Source organism: Dendrobates tinctorius, unplaced genomic scaffold (assembly GCF_039654945.1).
Source record: "Dendrobates tinctorius isolate UK_male_01 unplaced genomic scaffold, ASM3965494v1 ptg000149l, whole genome shotgun sequence".
NCBI classification, from domain to species: Eukaryota; Metazoa; Chordata; class Amphibia; order Anura; family Dendrobatidae; genus Dendrobates; species Dendrobates tinctorius.
In genome coordinates this window covers 645620-664014 of record NW_027361816.1, presented here as the reverse complement: position 1 = coordinate 664014, position 18395 = coordinate 645620, and the positions used below count along the sequence as shown (strand labels likewise).

Here is an 18395-nt window from a genome sequence, read left to right as displayed (position 1 = left end):
GCAGCTTTATCTGTGCATCTGCACCCTCGCAGCTCTGCCTGCTCGGCTCCTTAGCCGCTCTGCCTGCTCGGCTCCTTAGCCGCTCTGCCTGCTCCGCACTCCTGCGGCTCTGCCTACCTGCACCTCCTGTGTGAACAGGTCCAAACCTGTTCCTTCATATTCCACTCCTTCCTGCCTATATCCATACCTGCACCTCCTGTGTGAACAAGTCCAAACCTGTTCTCTCATACACCACTCCCTCCTGCCTACACCTGCTGTGTGAACAGGTCCCTACCTGCCCCTTCTCATACCACGCCAGTCTGTCCTGTGTCTCAAAGCCGTGCCTGCCTGTCCTGTGTCTCCAAGCCGTGCCAGCTTGCCCTGTGTCTCAGCCTGCTTATCACTCGCACCTGTCCAGGTGTCCTGTTCCCGAGTGGGATCATCAGCCACAGTCAGACACCACCCTGGAGTGGCACCCGGCAGCTACCTGCCGCACAAGCCTGACCTCACCATCAGAGGCTCCAGTGAAGACCAAGGAAGCTGCCGTAGTTACGCCCCTTCCAGGGTAGTCTGGTTTGTGGCACAGTGGGGCCACAACCCCCCCGGCTCGCGCGTGACATCAGCCAGTAATCTCATCTTTTCCAACTCTGTATGCCTCATAGAGGAATTGTTTCTGTTTGTTTCATTGAGCCAAGACTTTTCTTCAGATATTCCACACTAGCTGGAAATAATCCAATCTCAATACACGAAGATTTTCTGCACTATTGAGAGGCTTTGAATTTCTATATGCACCTTTTATCTTGGTTTTGTCATATTTTTATATTTTATATGGCATTACCTTTTATACGATGCTCTAACGTAGAAGAACTGAAGAGGGGGGATGAGGTGGGCTTGAGTATTGTTAGATGAGCAGAAAATTACCATTTTAAATTTTCATTATCGAGCGGACATGCGCTCCTCTTGTTGGGGGTCAGCATCCGCCTTTCCCACTGTTATGTCAAGTGACCAAATAAAGAGAGTTAATTTAAAATAATAAATATTCCGCACTAGTAAATTATTGCCTTCGGGATCTGCCAGGTGTTTCCTGTGACCTATCATGCCAGCCACATGCTGGGAATATGTTGAAGAGGGAGAGGGAAAGCTGCGCTATTTCTGTCCACCCTATGATGTTTCTCAGTGTGCATAAATTTTATAAAGTTTTCAGTAGTGTTAATCACCAATAACATTGTGTATATGGCACAAACTATTATACGGTAAATACAAGTTCTGCATTTATGAACATTTGTTTGCCGTATACCTTCATGTATGCTGAGAAGCCTAAAGAGCTAATATTGGGTGTTGCAATGAAAGAAGCGGCACTCGCCGTTCCATAAAATAGTCCCTTATTACTATTACCGTACCTTTTTGTATTTAAAGGGAACCTGTCAGCAGGATTGTGCACAGTAACCTACAGACAGTGTCAGGTCAGTGCCGTTATACTGATTACAATGATACCTTGGTTGATGAAATCTGTCTTGTGGTTGTTGTTGTTTAATCTTTATTTTCAGTTTTGAGTTAATGATCTGCTCGTGCCCCGGGGCGGGGTTGTGGGAGGTCTTCATGTGGTGCTCTGATTAGGTATTCATAATGCAGACTGCTGACAAATCACTGATCACGAATGGCCTTCAGTTATAAGTTCCCCCAGGTTCATTGTTGGGTCTACTGTTAATCAATGCATTAATTATATAGAAGAAGAGAATAATAGTGGTGTTTCTATTTTTTGCATATGACCCCAAGGTATCTAGCATAGTAAAGTCTATGGAGGATGTTCATAAGTTACGGGATAACTTGGGCAAACTGAATGTTTGGGCATCCATGTAGCAGATGAGGTTTAATATGGAGAAATGTAAAGTTCTGCACCTGAACACATATGTGGGCATCATATGTTTTAGGGGAAGTAAAACTAGGTGAGGAGTCACTTGTAGAGAAGGATCTTGGTGCAGTTGTAGATCAATCAGTGGCTCCTACAGATATCAGGATATCATTATATATTAAGGCACGGACTCATGGAGCAGGGAGGTAATACTACCTCTTTAGTGTGGCCTCATCTGGAATCCGCAGCTCTGTTCTGGGAATCAGTTCATTGAAAGGATGTTCTGGAGTTAGAAAAAGGACAAAGAAGAGCCATAAACATGAGGGACATGGAGGATCTTAGTTATGAGGGAAGATTAAAATATTACATTTGTTTATTCTTGATAAGAGACACCATAGGGGGGGACATGATTATCTCGTACAAGTACATAAATGGCCCAGACACAAAATATGATCATGTAAATCCTCATCAAAAGACAAGAGGACACTCCTTCCATCTGGAGAAGAAAAAAAAAAGGATCAGTCTCTATAGGAGACAGGTCCAATATAGCATGTGAACTATAAATCTGGTCACAGATTTTTATTTTTTCTAAAGAAAAATAAAATGTAAACTAGCTTGGCCGGTGCAAAATTTTCGCACATTGGTCGTCGGGGGCGCAGGCAATTTCAGAAAGAGCAAGCTGGTCAAATGTAAATGTATTTCATGAGCTGATGAACACAGCGAGGTATTTATATTTGTAGCTTGGTAATACAATAAATTGGTTTGATAAGTAGAGGCCAAAAAATGTCTTCCGGTTGAGGTGCCACCTGCAGGTCATTGTGTCTTTCTGCAGGTTTATGAAAATGAATGTTTAAACTGTATTTAGTGATAAAATCGTGGATGTGTGGTTTGTTTGGCTGTTTTCTTCCTGAAGGGAGCAAGTTTACCTTTCAAATGGTGTATCCTGTGTGTGTGTGTGTGGAGCGAAGTAATCAGCGAAAAAGCAGTGTATGTGTACAAATGTGTTGGTAGTGTGCTTTGGGGGTACTGTGGTGCCACCTGCAGGTTTATGAAAATTAATGTTTAAACTGTATTTTGTGATCAAATCGTGGATGTGTGGTTTGTTTGGCTGTTTTCTTGCGGAAGGAAGCAAGTTTACCTTTCAAATGGTGTATCATTTGTGTGTGTGGGTGCAGTATGAACGGAGTTACAAAGGAATCACCGAAAACAGTGTTTAGAAATAATAGAATAAATACTTATGTAAAATTCTAAATGTTGATACAGTCAATCAACACTCAGGATCAAGAGGGGAAAAATGTTCTTTTTAGGACAGACTGGATTATGAATTCTGACTGTACATATACCCCATTTCCCATATCCCGTCCCATCCTTTTGGCTGAATTTGATGAACATATGTTTTTTTTCAACAACGTAACTATGTGCCGGCTGCTGACATCGGTTTCCTGTTACAGAACTAATCTCCTCTAACAGAACAATGAAAAAGCTGGAGATCGCGCTATCATAATCTAATAACTGCTGTGTGATCCCAGCTCCCCCATACACAGGAATAGTTTCTTGGCCTAGCGGCTCCGATGTTCTTTATGAGAAAGCTGGCAGCAAACTTCTGTAGCTATAGCTAATCTCCGTCTTAAACACAAGCACTGGCCACTAAAATTCACGGGAGAGTAAATATCGGCAGGTTCGTCTGACTTTAGATTAATGTGTATAGTATGGAGACCTTTAATTAAATTAGATAAGTAGGCTTATACCCGCTCAGTGGGAGAAGTATGAGTGGTTGTCTATTGAAAAGTCTCCCTTTAAGGCCGCAGACAGATGACCATATTTCTCGTGCGAGGATCGTGTCACACTGCACCGATTTGACCCCCCCCATCTCTCCTGACCTGAGCATGACAGCGCAGCTGTCACACCCCGGTCCGGAGAGCCGACAGGCAGTCCGAGGATTACGATGCGATCCTTGCATGAGAAATACAGCCGTCTATCTGCACCCATACATAAAGAGTCTTGTGTGCACCTAGTTGGAGTATTAACGAGGTTGTCTCATTAGAAGCAACGTCTTCAAACTTTGTCCTCTAGGGAAATCTGCTGATCGCCCAGGTCTATTTCCTACCATTCCCGGCTTATAGCTAATTTTACAAGTGAAAGTCATGGCCAGTCAAACATTTTCTATATCCATGGATGGCCATACATTTCTCAGTTTTAGCTCTCGATTAGGCTCGAAAGAGTACAGATGCACATGGGTTGTTTTCATGAGGAAACTCAAACATTGGTATGTAAAACTGCCAGTATATGCTTCATTTTTTTTCTACACGATCATCATGTGTGTCCTTTTGTATGTGCACAATATAGTTCATTATACTCTCACGTTGGCATTTCTTCATCCAGCATCACTAGCCAAGCGAATTCATCTAGCTAGGCAGGAAAACTTGGGATGGATACAAAGCAAAAATGTATATACTGTATATAATTTTATTATGTGCCATCATTTTGGTCCAGCAAATTTAAGTTAAAAATAAAGTAATTGATTAATTTTGTTAATAGGTTGGACTCACATTCTTTTCTATTCTCTTGCAGTTTCTCGGCTGGATTCTAATTGGTGTGGTTGCTTCAACGATATTCCTTCTTAAGTGCTTACACCATTGTTGTTCTCCTTTGAGTTACCACCAGGAATCCTACTGGCACCAGTATCGTTTCTCTGAGAAGGAACTATTTAACCGCACGGCCGAAGTCCATGCCAAGATCTTAGCCGCCGGTAACGTCAAGCAATTTTTCGGTTTTGTTGCTTTGAATAAAGAAGAAAAAGAAATGGTAGCGGAATATCCGGTGGATGAAGTTCAGCCAAGTCCTCAGTGGAATGAAATAACAGGATTATACCTGTATCGGGAAAACAAAGGCTTACCATTGTACAGTCGCCTTCATAAATGGGCTAAAAAGATCATTGGAAATGGCACGGATGGTGGAGGCACAGAAATGGCGCTGCTGGCAGTGTGAGGTGGTGATCATTAGACAAACTGTATACAACTGATATAAATACGAGAACTTGAAGGTACTAAAATAACCTTTTTTTTTAACGAGCACCTTCCTAAAAGTCAAAACAGGTCAATACAAGAGGTCAATCCATTTCCAAATGTGTACGGTGCTCTGGCTACACATTGTATCTTGTACAGGGATTTAATTGTATGGAAAAAGAGGTATATGCAACTGTGGTTCAGGGAAGGAGTTTATGTATCCGTCTGATGTCTACAACCACTTTCCTAATTCTGTTGTGTGCCATTTTATACATTCTGCACTGCCAATAATCTTCAAAGCATAAGGGATCCCATCTTGTTGGTGTCTTTCAGACGTTCATCAAGTAGAGCTTCTATGATGCAAATGGCCTCCATTTTACCTCCTTTCTCTTTTTAGCCAGACTGGTGTAGTCTACTTCTCATTTGGGGACTCATCTGAATCCTGCTTTTTGGGGATTCAGGTGGAAGCTCCCCAGATGGAGCTATGAACGGGGAAACAGAAGTGAAGTGCACTCAGCCTACATATGTGCCTAGTTTAGACAGTTTCCCACATGTGGAGCTGATGATGGGTGGTGGATTATCAGATTCTCTTTTGTATTTCCGTTTCCTCTTTTCTCTAAAAGACATTAGAAAACCGCGGACGCCCACTGATCTCAGGAAGACTACGTCAATTAAATATCTGCTTCCACTTTATAGGAGCTGATCACGGATGCTTATAGCTCTATGATCCCCACAAGTTTTGCATCTTCAGTAACACAAAGACTCTAAAGGGCTTGTAGAAAGTGTACAACTTTTAAACGAAACCTGTCAGTAGGGTTTTGCTATGTTATCTGAAAGCCCCATGGTGTAAGGACAGAGACCCTGATTCCAGTGATCTATCACTTTTTAATGCTGCACCCAGTAAACTATCAGTTTTCTCTGCTGCAGATCTAGCAGAGCTCTAAATACTGAGCACTGTATAACCCCGCCCACATTTCTGATTGGCAGCTTTCTGTCACTATATAGTATACACAAAAAGCTACCAATCCGTACTAGGGATGTGTTTGAGCCAGGAAGCATTAGACACCTAGTCCTGTGGTGATAATCCCCTGCTAATGAAACACTGATTGTAGTGAAACAGCAAGACGAGCATGTGACACATCACTTGAATCAGGGTCTCTGTTCCTACATCATACTGCTCTTATGTTACATAGAAAAAACATGCTGACAGATTCTCGTTTTAAAAAAAGAAAAGGATTCTGAGGATACTTGTATACTATAGTATCTCTAGTGCAGGATGCAGGACTCCATGGGGTGATGTTTACTAGTTCTTTTGGTGCCTACATTAGAAATAAATGGATCCTCTTTTCTGGGGCAGATTCTTCTGAAAAATAAAGATGTTGTTTATTTTTACTGCAATTTCGTAACTTGCTGCTGGGACCTTGATCAATATTGTAAGGCTATGTGCCCAAGTTGGCGTTTTAAAACTGACACAAAACCGGACTCCTTCCCAGAAAACGCGCGTTTTTGATGCGTTTTTTTCCACGCATCTTCTGGACTCATAGGAAACAGCTAAAAATGCGGACTAATGCGGAAAATAATGAGCATGCTGCGCTTTTAGCCGCTAAGGCCGGTTTCACATTTGCGCTTTATAGTGCTGCGACGGCCTGCGCACGGCCGCCGCTAAGCCCCGCCCCCTGCCGGCTCCCTGCCCGCCCCATCCGTTCATCGCCGCCTACTAGCTCACATGGGCGCTTGCGATCTGCGCACCCTATCTTTAGCATAGGGTGCGCAGATCGTGCGCTGGCAGTGCGCAAGCAGGATTTTGCCGTGCGCTGCGCACTTTTGAAGGTGCGCCTGTGCGCGCCGAATGCAGCATGTTGCATTTCGGTGCGCACGGCGCACCTTCAAAAGTGCGCAGCGCACGGCAAAATCCTGCTAGCGCACGGCCAGCACACGATCTGCGCACCCTATGCTAAAGATAGGGTGCGCAGATCGCAAGCGCCCATGTGCGCTAGTAGGCGGCGATGACCGGATGGGGCGGGCAGGGAGCCGGCAGGGGGCGGGCCTTAGCGGCGGCCGTGCGCAAGCCGTCTCAGCGCTATAAAGCGCAAATGTGAAACCGGCCTTAGCGTTTCCTATGGGGAAAAAAAAAGGCATCAATTGGCACAAAAAGGCCAAAATGCATTAAAATGAATGGGATGCTTATTTTAAGCGTTTCTGAAGCGACTGATCCCGCACAAACGCTTAAACGCTTAAAAAAAAAACACAACGTGGGCACACAGCCTTAATCATATTGATGGCTTTGCCACTGGTATTAAGTGTAGAATCCAGCACTTGTATAATGCTCCAAATCTTTGATACCATCACAAATTGGATTACAGCTGAACATAACTTGGTGGAAGAACAGGAATGTGTATATTGTGCTATGTATATTGAAATCTCCGCTGCGGAATTGGAGCTAAATAAAACAAGAGGTTTGGATCTTTATATGAGTGCCGGATTCTTTGACAAATTTTTATTAAATGGAATGTGGTCACACCCGGGTGCCAGCTTCTAAAAATTGTGCTCTGTTTTTGATTTGTAATAAATGCTTTTGCAACTGGGACTGGCATCCTGAGACCGCCATGGTGATATGGGCGGTCTCCTTGATGAATGTTGATTACAGAATCATTTGGCATATTGTTACCTCTTGAATATGCATTTATGTATAAGACTCAGGAACTCTTTTATTGGGGGCTTCTTTTCATAATTAAACTTTACATATTTTCACAAAATATCTGTTGTAGATTTTCATTTTATCAAGAAGGAAAAAATTCTGCAAAAGGGTCATCTTGTGGACATAAACACCTCCAAAAGGTGTTAGATGAGGATGTCACGGATCGTTTTGATGAACAGGTGGTGCGCAAAGTAAATTCCAGTCCTGTGAAATGCTGGTGATCCAACTAATGTGTCCGAACACACAACTCGCTGTTCTATGGCAGGGATTCCCCATAACAGCAGATGGCCAGTGTGATTGCCATCCCTAAGGCTATATTCACATGTTGCGTTTTTGCAGCTGGTGTTTTACTTTTCTTTTTCTTAACATTTGCATTCCAGGTTACTTGGGTTCTAAGTTAAAAAAAAAAGTTCTGTAAAATTGCAAAATAGTCAAAAACGATTCAGTTATCATTCACAAGAAACCTTTTCAGTGGCCGATAAGGTTTATTCATTGCAGTAGAAAATTGTCCTAAGAAATCAAACCCAGTCAAAAGAAGGAAACTGCAAAATTACAAATTCTGCAATTTCTTTTTTTTTTTCATTGACCTGTATGAGTTTTATCATAAAAACGTTTGTTTTTTTTTCTCTTTCCTGTAGGGAGAGGAGCAAGGAAAAAAAGACATTTTGTTCTGAAAAATGCAAGAGTAAATATGGAATCTCACATTTCTTGGCTCAGGATTTTTTTTGTATTTTGTGAACCAGCATAATGATTTTCCATGAATTACAGTGAAAATATTTCTGCAGTTTTGGTTTGGTTCTTACATGGCAGACATGAGCTTATTCTGTTTTAATAGACATCTTGTACTAATTTATTTTCCAGGAATGATTTTTAACTATTTAAATCTCCATAACAACAGTGAAGTCGTGTCTGAGTCATGAACTAAAAATAAGCAGACAAGGGGCGGACTGACTGAGCAGCCTACATTGTGTCATTGACAGAAGGGGCTTTTCTTGGCATAAAGCTGATGTTTGACATTGAATTTGCTTTTTGCATTGTGTGTGAGTTTTGATCTCCTGTAGGTATGATTGTGTCAGTCTGATCTCATCTTTAACCCCTCTCTGCCATCCAACGTACTATTCCGTCCATGTGACCTGGGCCTTAATTCTCATGGACGGAATAGTACGTCATGCCCTTTAATGCGGCATCGCGACTTAAGTCGCGGTGATCGCGTAAAAATTCCGACGCCATCTTACCTGTAGGAAGATGGTGTCAGGATCCCGGGCTGTCTCCTTCCTCATCCGGCCCTCCGATCGATGTGATAGGCTGTTCATAATTAAACAGCCTATCATAGCCTTTCTCATTGTTTCAGCCAATCAGAGTAGCTGAAACAATGAGGTCCCAGGCTAGGATCGAGTACCGAGGAAAAGCCCCTGGATTGGCGTGACCGCGCTGTGCCCTGCTGGTGACCTGTCTAGGATCGGAGCTGTGAGCTCCGATCCTAGGCTGTTGCCAGGGTTAACAGGGAAAGCTCTGGTGGTATTGATATGATCATTCAATCCCACCAAAGACAGCAGATCACAGCAGCAGTGTGACTGCTCTGTGACATGTCTGTCACCTGTATGTGACCTGTGTGATCACACTGCCACACTGCAGGGGTCTTCACACATAGCTGATGATTCCTGCAGATCGGTCATACACTGCCGGAGCTCCTCCTGTGCTGGGACTCGTGGTGCCAAAGCAGCCAGTAACACTACAATTCCTGCTGAAGAAAGAAAAAAGAGAGACTACAACTGTAAGTGTTAACTGATCCCTGCCCTATCTCTCTTTATCCACCCCAATCCCACCCTTCCCCCTCTTTTTACCCCTCTACATGCCACCTCCGTGCACACATTTAGCACCCGCCGTACGTTGAATGGTGATGCAGTTCACTGATCAACACATGTGCTCGCATTTTTTTCCTCAGCCCCCTTTGTGCCAACTCTGTACGCACATCCCGCAGGTGCCAAACTTTGATAAGTGACGCAGTTCACTTATCAGAGCTTGTGCCTGCCATTTTTTCCATTTTTTTCACACACCCCCTTTGCGCCACCTGACTACAATCGTAAGTGTTGATCCCTGATTCCTGCCTGATCTCTCTTCATCCACCCCAATCCCCCCCCTTCCTCCTCTTTTTACCCCCCTCCACCCCCTTTGCGCCGCCTCCATGTGCACATTTAGCAGCCACCAATTTTTGATAAGTGACACAGTTCACTTCTCAGAGCTCGTGCCAGCTGTTTTCCATTTTTCTTTTTCACCCCCCCCTTGCGCCACCCCCATGCGCACATCCAGCAGCCGCCAAATTTTCATAAGTGACGCCGTTAACTTATCAGAGCTAGGGCCTGCTGTTTTAGACTTTTCTTTTCAGAGGCACTTTTTTCTCCCTACTTGCTTTCTTCTTTTAGATTTTTCCTTTCAGAATAGTTTTCACCAATCACTATACCCCCACACATACACATAGCTATAAATAAAGTATAACCAAGCACCATATTCACAAAAAAAGTTCCACCCGTCACGTTCGTCCCAACAGCGCTATTCATTGGAGGAGGCATATGTTTTCCTTGCCTCCGACACTGATAGCGAGGGAGAGCATCCCACATTTCTTTACTTTACCGATTCTTCGTCCTCATCCTCTTCCTTCTCATCTTCCTCCTCGGGTCCTGCGGAACTGCCACGCAGATGTCCCAGGACAGAAGATGAGGCAGCGCCCAACATTCCAGATGAGGAACCAGCGGACCCTGTGTGGACCTCGCCCCACGAAAATTACGAGCCACTGATTCCTGAATTTGTGGCAGAATCAGAACCAAGTTTGACACCACCGGCCTCACAGAAATTGACTTTTCTCAAAGTGTTTTTCTCTGAGGATTTTGTTAACCTCATGGTGGAGAAAACTAATTTGTACGCTCGTCCATTTTTGGAACAAAACCCCGGTTCATCATATTCTAACTGGTCTCCTGTAGACGCAGTTGAAATGATGCAGTTTTGGGGTCTGGTCCTCCACATGGGGATCCTGAAGAAGCCAGAACTTTGGCAATATTGGAGTGTTGATATTTTATATAATGCTCCAGTGTTCCGAATGGACATGGCCCGGTCGCGTTTTGAGGTCATCCACAAATTCATGCATTATACTGATAATGCACAGTGTCCCCCCACGAGATGACCCCAGCTTTGACCCTCTGTTCAAAGTTCGGCCGGTCATTGAACACTTCAGCAAAAAGTTTGCTGAAGTGTACGTGCCCAAAAGGGACATCTGTGTGGATGAATCCTTAGTCCATTTTAAGGGAAGGCTCAGATTCCGTCAGTACCTGCCAAGCAAGAGGGCCAGGTACGGAATCAAACTCTACAAAGTGTGTGAGAGTACCTCAGGGTATACCCACAGGTTTAGAGTGTACGAAGGAAAGGACACCAGGATTGAACCCCCTGAGTGTCCTCCTGTCCTGGGAGTGAGTGGGAAAATTGTGTGTGATTTGGTTTACCCACTGCTGGATAAAGGTTATCACCTCTACACTGAAAATCAGAGAGGCCTCCCGAAGACGCTACTTGGGCAGATGCTCAGAAAAGGTGACAGCAGAGCCCAATGTAGCGACCGCCTGCTGGTGGTCAAGAACAAGAGGTATGTCCTTCTCTTGACCACCATAAACAGTGATGGCAGCGCCCTCAGCACTGTATAGGGTACCTCTACACAGGAAAGCAAACCGGACTGTGTACTGGGGCACAACAAAACATGGGGGGCGTTGATCTCTCCGATCAACTCCTCCAATCATATAGTGCTTTGAAAAAGGCCAAGGTGTACAAAAAGCTGGCCGTGCACATCTAAAAATGGCAATGTTCAACGCTTTCCTGCTGTTAAGATGTGTACTCCACACCGATACGTAATACGTTCAGTTCCAGGAGGTAGTGTTTAAGGCCCTGATGTGTGGCAATCCGGAAGGAGCGGGCCCTGGTACTTCCGGAACTGAAAGTGCTCATATCGTACCAGGTCAGCATTTCCTGGGGGATGTCCCGCAAACTGGATAAAAAGGTGAGCTGCAAAAAAGGTGCCGAGTGTGATCAATGCAACACCTGCCCCCAAAAACCTGGCCTGTGTATGAAGGATTGCTTCAAATTGTACCACACCTTCATGCACTACTAATTTACTTTACAGGAAACCGTAGATTAGTTCCAGAAAGGGGGCACATCTAGATAAGTTCCTTGGGGGTCTAGTTTCCAAAACGATGTCACTTGTGAGTTTTTTTTTTACTGTTTAGGCACATCAAGGGCTCTGCAAACAGAACATGATGCCCGCAGACCATTCTATCAAAGTCTACATTCCAAAATCGCACTACTTCCCTTCCGAGCCCCGACGCGTGCCCAAACAGTTTTTTCCAACATATGGGGTACCAGTGTACTCAGGACAAATTGGACAACAACTTTTGGGGTCCAATTTCTCCTGTTACCCTTGGCAAAATTAAAAATTGAGGACTAAAAGATCATTTTTGTGGGCAAAAAAATAGGATTTTTGTTTTCACGCAAGGGCATTATAAACTTTAGTGAAACACTTGGGGGTTCAAAGTGCTTACCACACATCTAGATAAGTTCCTTAGGGGGGTCTAGTTTTCAAAATGGGGTCACTTGTGGGGGGTTTCTACTGTTTAGGCACATCAGGGGCTCATCAAACGTGACATGTGTCCGATCTCAATTCCTGTCAATTTTAGGTTGCAAAAGTCAGACGGCGCTACTTCCCTTTCGAGCCCTGCCGTGCGCCCAAACAGTGGTCTCCCCCACATATGGCATATCAGCGTACTCCAGACAAACTGGACAACAACTTTTCGGGTTCACTTTCTCCTTTAACCCTTGGGAAAATAGAAAAAAGGTTAATAAACTTCTTGAATGTGGTTTTGATCAGCTTGAGGGGTGCAGTTTTTAGAATGGTGTCACTTTTGGGTATTTTCTGCCATATAGACCCCTAAAAGTGACTTCAAATGTGAGGGGGGTCCCTAAAAAAAAAAAAAAAAAAAAAAATGGTTTTGTAACAATGAGAAATTGGACAACTTTTAACCCTTATAACTTCCTAACAAAAAATTTTTGTTTCCAAAATTGTGCTGATGTAAAGTAGACATGTGGGAAATGTTATTTAGTAACTATTTTGTGTGACAAATTTCTCTGTTTTAAGGGCATAAAAATTAAAAGCTTGAAATTGCAAAATTTTCACAGAATTTCCGTTTTTTACACAAATAAACGTAAGTTATATAGAAGAAATTTTGCCACTAACGTGAAGCACAATATGTCACTAAAAAAGATTCTCAGAATTACCAAGATCCGTTGAAGCTTTCCAGAGTTATTACCTCATAAAGGGACAGTGGTCAGAATTGTAAAAATTGGCCCGGTCATTAACGTGCATCTTTTTCTGTGAGTTTCCAGAAGAGCTGCCTTAAAGGGAATCTGTCAGCAGGATTCCCCCACCTCCAACTATTTATATACACAAGGACCTCTTTGAAAGACAAGTCCAGCAATACCTTTACATGGCCAGTCTGTTCCTCTTGTTAGAGAGAAACTGTATTTGAATTTATATGTAAATGAGGCAGAAGAGCTATGGTAGATCTGAAGCCTCTGTCACTCCAGCTCTATTTCCCGCCCAGCGCCGCGTCATTCTAGAGCCCCGGCCTAAGAACTCAGGATGAGATGTTTGGGAGTTTGGATCAGAGAGCTCGCAGATCTTTTCCGCTGAACGAAAAAATCCGTTCTCTTATTTTACGTGAATGGAAGAGACCAGAGAGGAAAGGCTCTCTAACTCCGGCCTTGAAAAAGGAGGTACCTGTTTGAAGAGTCTGCCTCGTCCTCAAGGGATAAAGCCCCGAAGCTGGATGTGGGGGTCGCTAAGGCATCTAAGAAAGCCTTGCTACAATTTGAGAACATGGGAAATTTAAAGGATAGGAAAGCAGATACCTTTCTGATGGGTGCTTGGGAGATGTCAGCATGGTCCCTTAGGCCGGCAGGGATATCCCTGAGGAAGGTGCCAGGAAGGGCGCCGAAACGTGTAGGAAGGAATAAAGAAGTACTTTGTTATAACATCTTGCATCCCAGGTGATTTTGTGGACTCAGCAGCGCGGACTGTGGCACACCTTGCTTCCCATATTTTCTGGCAGTTTTTCCACGTTGGAGTGGTCGGTGGAAGTCCTGCAGCAGCTGATACTGTGTTATGTCTTCAAGCCAGTTGTGGGTCACACAACTGGAATAGGTGAGTGGAACTGCATTACACCACTCACATTGTAGTGTCACTAGTGATAGGGCACTATTGCGCCTCTTGTTCCCCCACCCTTTTTGTATTGATATAGTGAATCATCGTTTCTGTGGGAGAGTGACGGTGGTTGGGGCTTAGCATCCCTTTTTGGAACAGAGTGCTGCATAAATTTTGCGTGATAAGATGGACTATTTGCGTGGAAGATTTGCTTCCAGAGAGAAGTTGATACAACACACCATAGGTACTGGTCGAACATCTTCTGAGGATAATGTGGCTGGTGGTGAGAACTTTAGCGATGAGGAACTTAAGACTATGAAGGAACTTTTGCATGCTTTGGAGGATGCCCTCAAAAAGGAGGTGCAGTATGGCATTGATGCCCGGTTTTTGACTGTTTACATAGAGGAGAACATCTGCCCTAGGGGGCTAAGATTGGTATTGAATTCTCCATTTCCTGATGATAATGACTTTACCACAAATTGGAACTTTGTTTTGAGAAAATGTATGAACACGCTGTTGAGTATTTTATGTGATAAAAGGTCAAAACTTGCAGATGCTGTAACAGAAGAAATTAATATAATCAGTGCAAGCTTGAATAGGTTTAATGCATGTACTGAATTTAAAAGAATATATTCTAATATCAGCACTAGTTTGATGCAAATCGAACACGATACAGTAATTAGGAAGTCCAGGAAGCTCAACAGAGATAGACAGGACTATTCCCAGTACAAACCTGATATGGAGAATAATACATATAGGAGGAATAGAACTCCCACACATCACAAAGAGCATAGAGGAAGGAGTTTCTCCAACAGCTCCAGGAGGGGTAAGACCCCTGGTGAGAGAGACACAAGAAATAACACTAGTAATAGTCAAGACAGTCAAAACACTATAGATTTTAGGAAGAATAATACGGAGATAGCACCTACCGGGAACAAAATGCAGACAGAGACAAAAACAGTGTCCAGGCACGGCCCTGAAAAATCCAGCACACAGGGACTGAACCTAAGATCCACAGTGACTGTGAGCACTAATGAAATTGAGGCAATGGATGAGGAGGAAATAGATAGCAAAGAGGAGTCAAGCCTTTCTCCAGATGAAATATTTGATGATGAGGGTTTCATCGCGATAGAAAAATTACCTAGCAGCATGACAAGATTAATCAATGGGGATATGAATATAAACAAAGAAGCATCCAATAATGAGCCAGCTAGCCGCAATCAAGTCATTACTGTAGCACAAGTACATAATAATGCAGAGGATCCAAAACCTGTTGGAACTGGAACAGTTAATGTTGATGAACATCTTAACAAAATCAAAGAACTCATCGATAGAATCAACAGAGAGAGGCCCCTAGACCCAATCATATTACATGACAATAATAAGCCATTGAAAAACAGTAAAAACCCTGTACCCGACTTAATGATTATTACAGAAACTGATCAGAACCAGGAGGATTTAATCAGTATAGTAACACCAACACCTATAGAAACAGGTAGCAATACCCCTACACAAAAGGTTATACTAGACAACTCAAAAAATCAAAATAATGGCATAGTTCCTTTTTTAGCCGCTGTAAACGTAACAAATCAAAATATAACGAAATTTTTCAGTCCCACTCTTGGAAAAAGAAAAAAAGGGGAAAGAGAGGAAGAGGAAATAAAGAAAAAAGCAAAGATCACTTTCCGGGATTGAAACAGATAACGGTAACTAATAATAATGTCATTAATTTATCAGACTATTCATTGACGGAAGAAGAAAAGGAGCTTCTGAATAACCCCTTCACCCCCAAGGGTGGTTTGCACGTTCATGACCGGGCCAATTTTTACAATTCTGACCACTGTACCTTTATGAGGTCATAACTCTCGAACGCTTGCATGGATCCCGGTGATTCTGACATTGTTTTCTCGTGACATATTGTACTTCATGTTAGTGGTAAAATTTCATTCAAATAACTTGCGTTTATTTGTGAGAAAAACGGAAATTTGGCGAAAATTTTGAAAATTTCGCAATTTTCCAACTTTGAATTTTTATGCCCTTAAATCACAGTGATACGGCACACAAAAAACTTGATAACTAACATTTCCCACATGATTACTTTACATCAGCACAATTTTGGAACCAAAATTTTTTTTTGTTAGGAAGTTATAAGGGTTAAAAGTTGACCAGCGATTTCTCATTTTTACAACACCATTTTATTTTTAGGACCACATCACATTTGAAGCCACTTGGAGGGGTCTATATGATAGAAAATACCCAAAAGTGACACCATTCTAAAAACTGCACCCCTTAAGGTGCTCAAAACCACATTCAAGAAGTTTATTAACCCTTTAGGTGCGTCACATGAAATTTTTTGAATATTTAAAAAAAAATGAACATCTAACTTTTTTCATAAAAAAATACTTCAGGTTCAATTTTTTTTATTTTACCAAGGGTAACAGGAGAAATTGAACTGCAAAAGTTATTGTGCAATTTGTCCTGAGTACGCAGATACCTGATATGTGGGGGGGAACGACTGCATGGCAGAGCTCAGAATGGAAGGAGCGCAGTTTGACTTTTTCAATGCAAAATTGGCTGGAATTCAGATTGGACGCCATGTCACGTTTGGAGAGTCCCTGATGTACCTAAACAGTGGAAACCCCCTACAAGTGACCCCATTTTGGAAACTAGACCCCCCAAGGAACTTATCTAGATATGTGGTGAGAACTTTGAACCCACAAGGGCTTTACAGAAGTTTATAACGTACAGCGGTACAATTAAAAAATCATATTTTTTCCACAAAAATGATCTTTTCACCCCAATTTTTATTTTCCCAAGGGTAACAGGACCCTAAAAGTTATTGTGCAATTTGTCCTGAGTACGCTGATACCCCACATGTGGGGGTAAACCACTATTTGGGCGCATGGCAGAGCTCGGAAGGGAAGCAGCGCCATTTGACGTTTTTGGCTGGAATTGAGATTGGACACCATGTCGCGTTTGGAAAACCCCTGATGTACCAAAACAGTGGAAACCCCCCACAAATGACACCATTTTGGAAACTAGACCCCCTAAGGAACTTATCTAGATGTGTGGTGAGCATTTTGACCCCCCCAGTGCTTCACAGAAGTTTACAACGCCCGGGCGTGAAAATAAAAAATTCGTATTTTTTCCACAAACATGATCTTTTAGTCACCATTTTTTTATTTTCCCAAGGGTACCAGGAGAAATTGGACCCCAAAAGTTGTTGTCCAATTTTTCCTGAGTATGCTGATACCCCATATGTGGGAGAAAACTACTGTATGGGCACACGTCGGGGCTCGGAAGGGAAGTAGTGACGTTTTGGAATGCAGACTTTGATGGAATGGTCTGCGGGTGTCATGTTGCCTTTGGAGAGCCCCTAATGTACCTAAACAGTGGAAACCCCCCACAAATGACACCATTTTGTAAACTAGACCCCCCAAGGAACTTATCTAGATGTGTGGTGAGCACTTTGACCCCCCCAGTGCTTCACAGAAGTTTACAACGCCCGGGCGTGAAAATAAAAAATTCGTATTTTTTCCACAAACATGATCTTTTAGTCACCATTTTTTTATTTTCCCAAGGGTACCAGGAGAAATTGGACCCCAAAAGTTGTTGTCCAATTTGTCCTGAGTATCAATACCCCATATGTGGGAGAAAACTACTGTATGGGCACACGTCGGGGCTCGGAAGGGAAGTAGTGACGTTTTTTGGAATGCAGACTTTGATGGAATGGTCTGCGGGTGTCATGTTGCCTTTGGAGAGCCCCTAATGTACCTAAACAGTGGAAACCCCCCACAAATGACACCATTTTGTAAACTAGACCCCCCAAGGAACTTATCTAGATGTGTGGTGAGCACTTTGACCCCCCCAGTGCTTCACAGAAGTTTACAACACCCGGGCGTGAAAATAAAAAATTCGTATTTTTTCCACAAACATGATCTTTTAGTCACCATTTTTTTATTTTCCCAAGGGTACCAGGAGAAATTGGACCCCAAAAGTTGTTGTCCAATTTGTCCTGAGTACGCTGATTTCCCATATGTGGGAGAAAACTACTGTATGGACACACGTCGGGGCTCGGAAGGGAAGCAGTGACGTTTTGGAATGCAGACTTTGATGGAATGGTCTGCGGGTGTCATGTGCGTTTGGAGAGCCCCTGATGTACCTAAACTATTGAAACTCCCCACAAGTGACCCCATTTTGGACACTAGACCCCCCACGGAACTTTTCTAGATGTGTGGTGAGCACTTTGAACCCCCAAGTGCTTCACAGAAGTTTATAACGCTCGGACGTGAAAATAAAAAAATCATTTTTTTCCACAAAAATGATATTTTTGCCCCCAATTTTTTATTTTCCTAAGGGTAACAGGAGAAATTGGACCCCAAAAATTGTTTTGCAATTTGTCCTGAGTAGGCTGATACCCTACATGTGGGCGCATAGCAGAGCTTGGAAGGGAAGGAGCACCATTTGACTTTTTCAACTCAGAATTGGCTGGAATTGAGATCAGACGCCATGTTGCATTTGGAGAGCCCCTGATGTGCCCAAACAGTGGAAACCCCCAATTCTAACTCCAACCCGAACCCCAACACGCCCCTAACCCTAGCCCTAGCCCTAGCCCTAGCCCTAACC

At 43.2% G+C, this 18395-nt stretch overlaps 1 protein-coding gene across 5 annotated transcripts in view; it reads left to right on the top strand.

The window, feature by feature from the left end:
* CALHM2 (calcium homeostasis modulator family member 2) overlaps positions 1 to 6480 on the top strand; it is a 33603-nt gene extending 27123 nt beyond the window's left edge. For all 5 annotated transcript variants that reach the window (XM_073546575.1, XM_073546570.1, XM_073546574.1 and 2 more), the window contains exon 3: positions 4403 to 6480. In XM_073546575.1, the coding sequence (XP_073402676.1) occupies positions 4403 to 4819 (417 nt within the window). In that variant the 3' untranslated portion in view covers positions 4820 to 6480. The remainder of the gene's footprint in view (positions 1 to 4402) is intronic.
* Positions 6481 to 18395: the final 11915 nt, after the last annotated feature.